Source organism: Pan paniscus, chromosome 19, assembly GCF_029289425.2.
Source record: "Pan paniscus chromosome 19, NHGRI_mPanPan1-v2.0_pri, whole genome shotgun sequence".
Classification (NCBI taxonomy): Eukaryota; Metazoa; Chordata; class Mammalia; order Primates; family Hominidae; genus Pan; species Pan paniscus.
In genome coordinates, this window is record NC_073268.2 from 11,822,258 (window position 1) to 11,835,461 (window position 13,204).

Below are 13,204 nucleotides of genomic sequence, written 5' to 3' on the forward strand. Positions count from 1 at the left end.
CTACAGTACCTGGGAATCCATTTCAATCAGATACAGGAAAACCACGTCTTCTCTCTCCACTTTGATGGCTTTATGTAGCGGGTACTCCGTCTTGGATTTGATCATTTTGTATAACAACTGAGCGCTCATGCTGCTGAAATCCTCCTTCCTCAGGTCGTCCTGAGAATTCACAACACAGTGAAAAGCAGAACAGACACAAGGCAATGAACACAACCACCATTTAGCAAGCCCTTCAAATGCATCAGTCAGGCCCTTCTTTAAGGGCTTAACCTTTCCCAACTCATTTATTTCTCCCCAGAACCCAATGAGGTAAGTACTTGAACATCCCCATTTTACAGAAGAAAATATTACGGCATGAAGAGATTAGATAACTTGCTCAAGTTCAGACAGTCCTTAAATGGCTGGGGAACCAGAAGGCTGACGTTCCGAGCCTCACTCTCCTCCAGCATTACTGTGCCTCCCAGTGAGGTGGCAAAACACCAGCCACACATACCTCCAACAGGAATGCGCCCCAAGGGAGCCTCACATGAGAGCAGGGAGTCCTCCTCCCACCCCCTGAAAGATGGCAGTTACAAAATCAATTCCAACTTCCACAAACAAGTCACTCCACTGAGTCGCAGCTGGTCCCTATTATTGCAGATCTCTATATTTCTGCCTATTTTAAAAGAAAGGTTACCAATCCTGTTTCAATGCCTTAAAATCCAGTTCTCTAGCCGCCTTTTCTGAAACTCTAAGGCTTTTCCCACAGTGTTGTTGAATACCAAACAATTCGCAGCAACTAATTTGCAAAACGTAGCACCAGCCCTAATTTTCTAAAACTGCAAACAACAACAACAAAATGTAAACACTGGCCAGGCCCAGTGGCTCACGCCTGTACTCCCAGCACTTTGGGAGGCCGAGGTGGGCGGATCGATCACCTGAGGTTGGGAGTTTGAGACCAGCCTGACCAATGTGGAGAAACCCCCGTCTCTACTAAAAATACAAAATTAGCCAGGCGTGGTGCTGCATGCCGGTAATCCCAGCTACTCAGGAGGCCAAGGCAGGAGAATCGCTTGAACCTGGGAGGAGGAGGTTGCAGGGATCCGAGACCGTGCCATTGCACTCCAGCCTGGGCAACAAGAGCGAAACTCAGTCTCAAAAAAAAAAAAATGTAAACACTGTTCTTTATGATGAAACAACCTATGAAAGGGAAATCTAAACTGAAAGATGCTCTCCGCCTGATTAGGAGAGCAAGGGCAAGCTCTGAAACTGTGCTGCTGAAGCTGCAGGGCCTGCTGGCCGTGGAGCCACACCCTACTCCTGCAGCTCAGCAGCAGCTTCCGCAGATGGAGGGTGAAGGCAGGTGATGCTTCCAAGCCTGTTTCTGGACCTGAGCTATCTTTTTTGGGGGGGGCGGGGGGCGGGAGACGGAGTCTCGCTCTGTCACCCAGGCTGGAGTGCAGTGGCGCGATCTCAGTTCACCGCAACCTCCGCCTCCCGGGTTTATGTGATTCTCCTGCCACAGTCTCCTGAGTAGCTGGGACTACAGGCACGTACCACTGAGCCCAGCAAATTTTTGTATTTTTAGTAGAGATGGGGTTTCACCATGTTGGCCAGGTTGGTCTCGAACTCCTGACCTCAAGTGGTCTGCCCGCCTGGGCCTCCCAAAGTGCTGGAATTGCAGGTGTGAGCCACCGCGCCTGGCCAGACCTGAGCTATCTTTTGTCCTTTGGCTCTGAAATCACAGAACTACCAGAATTTGAGTTGAAAAGAGTCTCATAGATCATCTAATCAAACTATTTATTCTTCAATTGTGTAACAAGAGAAAACCAGGTGCCAGAGAGGTCACTTTCCATGGAACTACGTCCCCAGCAGCGGTCTCCTGACTGCCAGCTAGAGTGCTTTGTCGACACCCTCAACCTCACTCACCCAATGACTTGCAATAATTTCTGCACAGTAGTTCATCAGTGTGCTGGCATTCAGCTCCTCTGCCGTCTGGTAGAAGCGAATACAGTTCCTGACATTCACTAGAGACATAACACCCTTCTCACATCTGTAAGAGAGTATTCATCATGAGGAGTATTACTGGACAAATAATTCACAAACGAACAAACCAAAGCGATCATCTTTGTACTGGCTGGCTATGTCCTATTAATAACACTATGGGATAAGGTTAAGCAAAGGGTTATGAATAAATTACAGTTGGTCTCCCATATTTAAAAAGTACTAGAATTTCATTATAATATTTCATTGCTCCATTCTGGTCAGAATCAAAATAACATGCAAATAAACTGATTAAGCATAATACCCCAACTGCCTTAACAGCACGCATATGACACCCGCTGATCACACAGACAGGTAATTGTCGAATCAAGCACAAAATGGATCAACCTCTGTCCTTCAAAGAAAATTTAACTGTGTGGAACACCACTCTAGTTCCCACAACTGCATGATGCAAACAGTGTGTCTTAGAAATAGTTTCAAATACGAGGCTCTATGCTCAATAATTAACACCTCCTTAAAAGCTCTCCCGGCTGGGTGCAGTGGCTCACGCCTGTAATCCCAGCACTTTGGGAGGCCGAGGTGGGTGGATCACCTGAGGTCGGGAGTTCGAGACCAGCCTGGCCAACATGGAGGAACCCCATCTCTACTAAAAATACAAAATTAGCAGGCTGTGGTGGCACATGCCTGTAATCCAAGCTACTCGGGAGGCTGAGGCAGGAGAATCGCTTGAACCCGGGAGGCGGAGGTTGCAGTGAGCTGAGATCATGCCATTGCACTCCGGCCTGGGCAACAAAGGCAAAACTATGTCGCAAAAAAAAAAAAAAAGCTCTCCTATAAGATGAATGTGTATGATATGTGAATTATAACTCAATAAAGCTGTATTTTAAAAGCCCCACCTAGGATCAACTGAGGTCAGGAGCTCGAGACCAGCCTTACCAACAAGGTGAAACCCTGTCTCTACTAAAAATACAAAAATTAGCCGGGCATGGTGGCAGGTGCCTGTAGTCCCAGCTACTCAGGAGGCTGAGACAGGAGAATTGCTTGAACCCAGGAGGCGGAGATTGCAGTGAGCCAAGATTACGCCACTGCACTCCAGCCTGGGCAGCGGAGTGAGACTCCATCAACAACAACAACAAAAAAATAAAAAGAAAAAAAGAAAAAAGAAAAAACTCACCTAAAATATCTATAATGTTTTGAAAAAAACAGCCAAATCAGCCAGGTGTGGTGGCTCACACCTATAATCCTAGCACTTTCAGAAGCCGAGGCGGGCAGATTGCCTGAGCTCAGGAGGTCGTGACCAGCCTGGGCAACATAGCGAAACCCCGTCTTTACTACAAATACAAAAGCAAATTAGCTGGGTGTGCCTGTAGTCCCAGATAATGGGGAGGCTGAGGCACAAGAATCACTTGAACCCGGGAGGCAGAGGTTGCAGTGAGCTGAGACGGTGCCACTGCACTCAAGCCTGGGTGACAGAGCAAGACTCGTCTCAAAAAAAAAAAAAAAATTAGAAAAAATAGCCAAATCATAGTACACCCCCCACACCAAAAAAATCAGATTTCTACTATAACAACAAAACCACAGTACACCAAAATAGAGAAAAACTGGCTACAATGGATGTCCTCATAAAGCCGCATAATAATAAAAACAAGACTCTTTCAGAATCATTAATAAGGAAACACGGCCAGGTGCAAAGGCTCACACCTGTAATCCCAGCACTCTGGGAGGCCAAGGCAGGAGGAGTACTTGTGGCCACGAGTTCAAGACCAGCCTGGGCAACACAGCAAGACCCTGTCTCTACCAAAACAATTGAGAAATTAGGCAGGCATGGTAGCATGTGCCTGTAGTCCCAGCTACTCAGGAGGCTGAAGTAAGAGCCCAGGAGTTCAAGGCTGCGGTAAGAGCCCAGGAGTTCAAGGCTGCGGTAAGAGCCCAGGAGTTCAAGGCTGCGGTGAGCCGTGATCACACCACTGTACGCCTGCCTAGATGACAGACAGAGACTCTGTCTCAAAAAAACAAACAAACAAAAAACAAACAAACAAAAAAAACATCAACTACATCAGAGAAGAGAGAGCTGAAGGCAGGCAAATAGGTCTCTGGTAGCAAAAGCAGGACCACATTGTAGTCTGGAAGATATGGCATTGGAAAGACCACACTTCCTCTATGCCAGAATTCCTGGAAGCCTTAGGGAGTCTCCCATGAGACCAGGCCCATGGGGAAAAGGTGGCCAGGGAACAGCCCTTCACCTCCCTCGCCTCCACTGCTCCCTCCAAATCAGGTTCACCTCCAAGGGCAGTCACAGACGACTAGTATGGTTTCACGTATGGTTTCACGAGATTTCCTGACATCCACCATTGTTTTCCCTGCCAGCAGCCTCCACCAAAACTCTTTTCTAACCACAAAGGCAGAATGTGGTGGACAGGGCAAGATAAACAATGAGGTAAAAAAGACCTGAGTGGAGACCCATTAAATTTTAGGGGCCAAATTACTTGAGCTCTCTGTGCCCCTCTCTCCTCCTCTGTAAAATAAAGATGTTACTCTACTTCAGATATTTGAGGAATACTTGTGTGTTTGTCAAGATGGAGGAGAACTAGTTACACTCAGCACAGCTTGAGGTATGTAGTAAATATGCTCGGAAGTTTGAGGTCCCTCTCCTAGCCATTCTCGTCTCTAAAACCTGAAATTCCTTTACTAAGGAAAAATCACAAAAGGAAATCACTTAATTTTAATAATCCACATTAGTGGATTTCAGTACTGTTAACCATAACTAGCTAGCAGATAATTCCCAATCTTAACAGATGGGCTTTAGGTAACAGACGCAGAAAAAGACCATGGGAATGGGTGATGGCAGAAGAAAGAAGGAAGGTCATGAGAAAGACCTGGGCAGAATGCAGAACACACTTTTTTTTTTTTTTTTGAGACGGAGTCTAGCTTTGTCGCCAGGCTAGAGTGCAGTGACATGATCTTGGCTCGCTGCAACCTCCGCCTCCCAGGTTCAAGTGATTCTCCTGCCTCAGCCTCCCGAATAGCTGGGATTACAGGCACGTGCTGCCACACCCAGCTAATTTTTGTATTTTTTTTTTTTTTAGTAGAGACGGGGTTTCCCCATGTTAGCCAGGATGGTCTCGATCTTCTGACCTCATGACCCACCCACCTCAGCCTCCCAAAGCGCTGGGATTACAGGCGTGAGCCACCGCACCCCACCTCACAACACACTTTCAAAACCTCACGAAGGAGAGGCTAGGAGCAAGAATACAATCTTGGAGTCATTTCTCTGTTTAGCGGTAAATGCAGGCACCTGCTTTACATTAAGATCTGTCAAAGCTTTGGGTTTTTTTTTGAGACAGAGTCTTGCTCTGTCGCCCAGGCTGGAGTGCAGTGGCATGATCTCGGCTCACTGCAACCTCCGCCTCCTGGGTTCAAGTGATTCTCCCGCCTCAGCCTCCAGAGTAGCTGGGATTATAGGCGCCCGCCACCACGACCGGCTAATTTTTGTATTATTAGTAGGGACGGGGTTTCACCATGGCAGACTGGGTGCTTTGTTTTTAATTAACATTACTGACTTGATGTAAGGAAGCATCTCTCCCAGGGCACTTTAAAAATCATGTTGTTACAATATCTAAGTAAGTTACATTAATAAGTTAAGTTACAATAATAAGAATGTAAGTTACATACAACAGCATTATATTTCTTCTTTTTTTTTTCAAGATGAAGTCTTACTTTGTCGCCCAGGCTGGAGTGCAGTGGTACGATCTCGGCTCACTGCAACCTCCGCCTCCCAGGTTCATGTGATTCTCCTGTCTCCTGCCTCTGCCTCCTGTGTAGCTGGGACTAAAAGCGCCCGCCACCACGCCCAGCTAATTTTTTGTATTTTTAGTAAAGATGAGGTTTCACCATGTTAGCCAGGACGGTCTCGATCTCCTGACTTCAGGATCCACCCGCCTCGGCCTCCCAAAGTGCTGGGATTACAGGTGTGAGCCATCACACCCAGTCAACAGCATTATACTTCTAAGCCTCAGTTTTCTGTACCATTGGTTTCTCCAAACCTGTAGCACAGCACAGCAATGTCTGACAAAGTCACTCTAACCTCAGCCATGAAATCAGAGCATTCCAGCAGAAAAAAAACCTCTTTTCAGATAGCTTTCAGAAGCTTTTACCATTTTTACAACTAATATTCAATCTGCCTTCCTAACATCCTAACACCAGGCAGCCTAATACACAGTATGATCTCAGGAAGTAATAACTCACATTTGCAGAGCACTTTACAAAGCACCTTTACAGCATTTGCCGAGAACCTGAAAATTCCACTCTCCTCCTTTTCACTGTCAAATGACATTGCACCAAGGGACTCAAATATGTTTCACGAAAGCAGATCTTTTATTAAAGCTGGCAGGCATTTCACTGTCACCAATTCTAGGATCTCCAGAGTGCCATTTGCCATTTGGATAGATTATAAATAGTAACTGACATGATTTACGCAACCAAGGAACACGTAATCTTATTTAGAAATTAAGATTCTCGGTTCCTATATTCTCTTTGAAAATAGCAAGACAGACAAACTTTCACCCGAAGGGAATTTTTTAATTATTATTTTTAACTTTAGAGTACAGAAAGGATACAGAGATACAAAAACGATAAACCTTTTTTTTTTTTTTTTTTTTTGAGACGGAGTTTCACTCATGTTGCCCAGGCTGGAGCAACAAGGCTCAATCCAGGCTCACCACAACCTCCACCTCCCAGGTTCAAGTGATTCTCCTGCCTCAGCCTCCTAAGTAGCTGGGATTACAGGTGCCCGCCACCACGCCTGGCTAATTTTTTTGTATTTTTAGTAGAGACGGGGTTTCACCATGTTGGTGACTTTTAAAGTATAACATCAAGCATATATTTAAACGTCCCACAAACTGCTGTATAGTTTTCATATCACTCTTGAGTGGATGTGGGAAAAAAAAAATTATTGAAAAGAAAAATGACAGAAGGTAAACAATGATTTAGTTACAAATGACTTTTTTCTTTATATCATTCTGTATCCTCCAAATATCATACACCGAACATGTATTATACTTTTGTAAGGAGAAAAAGATTAACTGTCTTTTTTTAGTATACATTAATTATCTCTTTAAAAACATTAGCCAGGCACAGTAGGTCACGCCTGTAATCCCAGCACCTTGGGAGGCTGAGGCGGGCGGATCACCTGAGGCTAGGAGTTTGAGACTAACCTGGCCAACATGGCAAAACCCCGTCTCTACTAAAAATACAAAAATTAGCTGGGCGTGGTGGCAGTCGTCTGTAATCCCAGCTACTCAGGAGGCTGAGGCAGGAGAATAGCTTGAATCGGGAGGTGGAGGTTGCAGTGAGCCAAGATTGTGCCATTGCACTCCAGCCAGGGTGATAAGAGTGAAACTCTGTCTCAAAAAACAAAAAATTAAAACAGCCAGGTACAGTGGTTCACGCCTGTAATCCCAGCACTTTGGGAGGCCGAGGCAGAAGGATCACTTGAGGTCAGGAGTTCAACTGGCCAACATGGCAAAACCCCGTCTCTACTAAAAATATAAAAATTAGCCGGGCGTGGTGGCGTGCACCCGTAATCCCAGCTACTCAGGAGGCTGAGGCAGGAGAATCGCTTGAACCTGGAGGCGGAATTTGCAGCGAGCCCAGACTGCACCATTGCACTCCAGCCTAGGTGACACAGTGAGGCTGTCTTCTAAAAAAAAAAAAAAAAATTAAGAGTATTTTCTTCAGTGTGCCCTCCATGGTAGAAAAAAAAAGAAAAGATTTTCCTGATGCTTACTATAAAAACTTCCTTTTCATTAAATCAGTGCTAGCATCCCAAAACCGGCGAGATCCCCACATTACAAAAAGAGCAACGGCTGCTTCACACTGAACCGCACCCGTCGCTAGCACCCTTTCATTATCTCAAGCATGTAATTCCTTCCAAGGACAGCAGGGGGCACTCTGTGACCCTTTAAAAGCCAACCCTTGACTCCACTCCTGGTGTCTTCCACTCCAGCTCTTAAGAAAGCCATGACAGATAATAACTCGATACTCATATCTAACAATACAAAATTAAGCATCTGGTAATGTTGACAGTTATGAAGCCTACTCGGTCAACAAACAACAAACAGTTTAATTAAAGAATCCATTACACAGATTACAGTTATCTCAACTACTCCAACCCCAAGACATTTTTACAAAAGCAATTTAATTTACATAAGCAAGTTTGACAAGGTCAACAGGAGAAAGCTCAGGAAGTCTGGAAAACATATAAAGACATAAATCATACTCAGTCTAATTAAAATCAGTCTCATTTCACTCTCACCAAAACTCCTCACCAAAACAAACTAACAAACAAATGAAAGAAACAGTTAACTGAATGGCCTCAATAATCAAATCAGCTTTGCTAATAGCCTAATGCTGTATGCACCTATAGATTGTGGACCTGCTTTTGTTTTTTATTTATAGGATTTAGATATTAAAATGCACTCAAACCCACATCAATAACAGACAGGAGTAAGCCGTCCACTGATTTCATATGGGGCACAGTGAGCCCTCCTGGGAAAACACCAGCTCGTGACAACAGCAAGCAGCTCTAGGCAGCAAAGTCTCTCTAGGGAAAACACAGCAACAGGTGGAGTGCCTCCTGATGACTGAAACCATCCCTTCACTCACCCAGGAGAAAACCCATTCCTTTATGCACCCAAGGGAATACAAAGATCACTAAATGCTGTAAAAAGCCACTCCATCACCAAGCTGATTACCAAGAGCCACAGCTCCAATAGACAGACGCTCCCAGACATCTCGTCTGACATTATTTAGTGAACGTTTTGTTTTCTGTTGTTCTAAAATGCCAACTTGGGAGAGCAACAGAGAAAATGTAATATAAAAACACAGCATGCTATCTCCTTGACAACCTAAAATGCAGTAACTTAAATGAAGTGAGATCTCTGGAACACTGGCTATGACACTTATTTGGACAATTTTTTCACATATTCATTTAGGCACTCATTGTTTCCAACAAAGAGACTATGACTAAGGATTTCATTCAACTTGATATATCAGAAAATAGAGTAAAATGTCAAGGGAAACAGAAAGGGAAGGAAAGCTGAAAGTCTGGACATTGGATTATATTATTTCACATTTAATTTTTCAGTTTATACGATTATGTAATTTCAGGTAACAGACCAGTGAAAGAAAAGAGAAGAGCAAAAGCTTCAGCAAAATTTAGCTACAAGATAACACAAAGCAAGGGAGGTAACAAATTCTGTCCCCAGCATCGCCTTTAAAGGAACACCTTGCCAAGTTATTTACATTAGCAGAAGCAGCTGTTTTCCAGAGCTCGGCATAATTAAAGCCCAGCCACCATCTGAGGTGCTTGAGTATATCTGCTGTGACTTGCCTCTCCCTGAGGAGCTGCAGCTGAAACCGATTTGCTAGTTTCATCAGTTCCGTCAGGAACACATCATCCTCTCTGAACTCCAGCTCATCTGTATAGATCCAGCGAAGCATTGTCATCGTCACCTCAGGGTTAGCATCTGGTTAAAGAAAGAGAGAACAACCGAAAAAGCATAGAATGACATGCTTAGACTTTCTCAAGGGATCCCTAAAATTTGAGGCTAATAAAGTAAATGACAGTATACCCAACTTAAAGGAATATTACACAGTCATTAAAAATGGGGACTCGGCCGGGTGCGGTGGCTCACGCCTGTAATCCCAGCACTTTGGGAGGCTGAGGCGGGCAGATCACGAGGTCAGGAGTTCGAGACCAGCCTGACCAACATGCTGAAACCCCATGTCTACTAAAAATACAAAAAAAAATTAGCCGGGCGTGGTGGCGTGCACCTGTAATCCCAGCTACTCGGGCTGAGGCAGGAGAATCGCTTGAACCCGGGAGACGGAGCTTGCAGTGAGCAGAGATTGAGCCACTGCACTCCTGCCTGGGTGACAGAGGGAGACTCCGTCTCAAAAAAAAGGTGACTCAGCAGTCTGGGCAACATCTGACTCTAAAGTTTCGCAGTGGGCGGTGAGTGAGGAAATAAACCTACCAAAGATATGTCGAATAAATTGGGGAAAATATTTGAAACATATGACAAAGAGTTAACATTATTTTTTTTTTCTTTTTGAGACAGGGTCTCACTATGTCACCCAGGCTGGAATGCAGTGGCACAATCATGCCTCACTGAAGCCTCGAACTCCCTGGGCTCAAGTGGTCCTTCCACCTCAGCCTCCCGAGTAGCTGGGACCGCAGGTGCATGCTAGCATACCAGGTTAATTTTTGTATTTTTTGTAGAGACGGTTTCACCATGTTGCCCAGGCTGGTCTCGAAATCCTGGGCTCAAACAATCCACCTGCCTCGGCCTCCTAAAGCATTAGGATTACAGGCGTGAGCCGCTTCACCCAGCCTGAGTTAACATTCTTTATGATAAAAAGACCTTACAAATAAAAATAAAAAGATGGATACCCAATGGAAAAACGGGCAATGGATACAAATAGGTAATTCACAAAGATAAATAATGGCTAGTAAACCTTACTGATAACCAAATACAAACTGAAATCAGAGTACATTTTTTTATCTCTCAGACTAGCAAAGATTTTTTAAAGAACATAACCTTTCACACAGCAACTACATATGTAGACATTATCCAAAGAAAATAACTGGACAGATAAAGAAAAATGTACTAAGATGCTCAGCACAATATTATTAATGAAGAACTAGAACAAAAATCTTACGAGTCCAACAATGGAGAACTAATTAAATAAATTACAATATACATACACACTGAAAAAATGCAATGAAAACTAGATAGATATATATTCAACATAAGATATTTACTACATAGGCTTTTTGAAAAGCAGGCTAAAAACACTTGTATAAGATCTCATTGGCTGGGTGCAGTGGCTCACGCCTGTAATCTCAACGCTTTGGGAGGCCAAGGTGGGCGGACGGCTTGAGCCCAGGAATTCAAGACCAGTGTGAGCAACATGGTGAAACCCTCTGTCTTTACGAAAATTCAAAAATTACACCAAAATCTCAGAAATCACCACTAAAGAACTTAGCCATGTAACCAAACACTGCCTGTTCCCCAAAAACTACAGAAGTAAGAAAAAAATTAAACAAAATAAAACCAAAAAATATAAAAATTAGCTGGGCACATGCCATTAGTGGCGGCATGTGTCTGTAGTCCCAGCTACTCAAGGGGCCAATGTGGGAAGAGAAATTGAGCCGGGAGGTTGAGGCAGTACTGAGCCGTGACTGCACCACTGCACTCCAGCATGGGTGGCAGAGCAAGACCCTGTCTCAAAAAGAAAAAGAAAAAAAAAATAGGTCTTGCTTTTTGTTAAGATACACCTGTGTGTGTATGCATGCATACATATATATATAATACCTACACACACTACACACTACACACATAGAGAGGCAGACACACATTTTTCTGTGTCTGTCTCTCAAGAGATTGGAAGGATATATACTAAAATATCAACCCAGGTGGAATTTATAACTAATTTTTCTTTTAGCTTAATTTTACTTTTAGCTTTATTTTTATTTAAGGAACATGCATTATTTGTGCAATCTTTTTAAGTTAAAATAAAGACTGTACAGCAACTTGGGGAAATGCTTGGGATGAGAATCATAGTATAAAATATCTAAACTATTATTTCAACCAGAGTTAACTCTTGATTAGTCAGAATAAGAAGAGTGATGGTCAGAGGAATACTTAAAATCATGGTCAACGCAAGTAATTCTCACGGTGTTGTCCTGGGCCAGGAGATTCAGCCTCATCTGATAACTGATTGGAAATCTGATTCTCTGTCCTACCCCAGACCTGCTGAATGAGAAACCAGAGATGGGGCCCAGCACATGTCCTAACAAGTCCTCTATGTGATTCTGATGCTCACTAAGGTTTCAGAAACCGTACTTGATTCTTGAGTACCTGGGAAAGGTGCAACAAGGACCAGGAACACCTTATTAACTTCATAATTAGGAACTGGCTCATTAGCTCTGATTACTCTCCTTTCCAACTAGAGTGGGAAGGAGCAGCTTGAAGGGGGCAATGTCAAGTGAGTGGACTTGAAGACCCCGACTTACCTGCAACCAGGTTAATTCACCATCTCCTAAAACAACCAGATATTAAAAGTAAAAAAAAAAAAGAAAAAGAAAAAGTGAAATACACTAAAATGATAATATTGTAGTTACTATGTTAAGGTTTTTCTTTTTTCTCTCACGGAATAATGTAGTAATAGCACCTTTTTTTTTTTTTGAGACAGAGTTTTGCTCTTGTCACCCAGGCTGGAGTGCAGTGGCGCGATCTGAGCTCACTGCAACCTCTGCCTCCCGGGTTCAAGAGATTCTCCTGCCTCAGACTCCCAACGTAGCTGGGATTACATGTGCCTGCCGCCATGCCCAGCTGATTTTTTTGTATTTTTAGTTGAGATGGGGTTTCACCATGTTAGCCAGACTGGTCTTGAACTCCTGACCTCAGGTGATCCACCCGCTTCGGCCTCCCAAAGTGCTGGGATTACAGGCGTGAGCCACCCTGCCCAGCCAGTAATAGCACTTTTAGAATGTTTTAAAAGAGAAAACATTTTAACACCAGACAGAAAGCTAATTAGATTTATTTAAACAACCTAGGTGCTTCAGCTAAGCTGTCTAAGATCACCATAGTAGATCTTGGAAGTAGGCCAAATTTCTAAGCAGGCTTTGTAAATTGGGTTCAATACCTCAGTAGTCATCTTAATGAAAAAAAAAAAAAAAGTAGGCCATGTGATTTGTCCACAGCAACCAAAAGTCCCAAAACACATCCTACTAGACTCACGTGGCCTGATCTTGAAGACAGCTCGTTCCTATCTGCTGAGAGAATCCCCAGCACCAACACCCTCAAACACCTTCCCTACAGTAGCAGTTTCTTAAATACTATTTGCAAACTTGCCCGGTTAATCTTGACCTGTACAAGTAATAAACAAAAACCTAGATTATTAAAAAACTTTTTTTAACTACTTTCAGTAGGGATTTCCTGGGAGGGCTTGATATTTCAAACAAAATGAGGTTCAAGTGATTTACAAGCTTTCCCACTCCTGCCGTGACTCTTCCCCTCATCTACAAAATACACTGAGAATAAATTCACTTTGTGACTCAGACGAAGCAGCCAGTGGTATAAGGGTAGGCAGAGAACAAGGATCAGGAAGGACGGTGTGTGCTGCAACTGGGTACTTGTGGGTAAATCGGCCAGAC

General features: G+C 43.7%; 1 protein-coding gene across 8 annotated transcripts in view; it reads right to left on the reverse strand.

The window, feature by feature from the left end:
* The window catches only part of ANKFY1 (ankyrin repeat and FYVE domain containing 1), a 98,078-nt gene that overhangs the window by 42,692 nt on the left and 42,182 nt on the right, over positions 1-13,204 (reverse strand). For all 8 annotated transcript variants that reach the window (XR_010110606.1, XR_010110605.1, XM_008962580.6 and 5 more), the window contains 3 exons: positions 9,374-9,509; positions 1,909-2,032; positions 10-159 (listed from right to left, as the gene is read on the reverse strand). Coding sequence is in view for 6 of the 8 variants with exons in the window: in XM_008962580.6 (XP_008960828.1) it covers positions 10-159; positions 1,909-2,032; positions 9,374-9,509 (410 nt within the window). In the remaining 2 variants the exon portion in view is untranslated. The remainder of the gene's footprint in view (positions 1-9; positions 160-1,908; positions 2,033-9,373; positions 9,510-13,204) is intronic.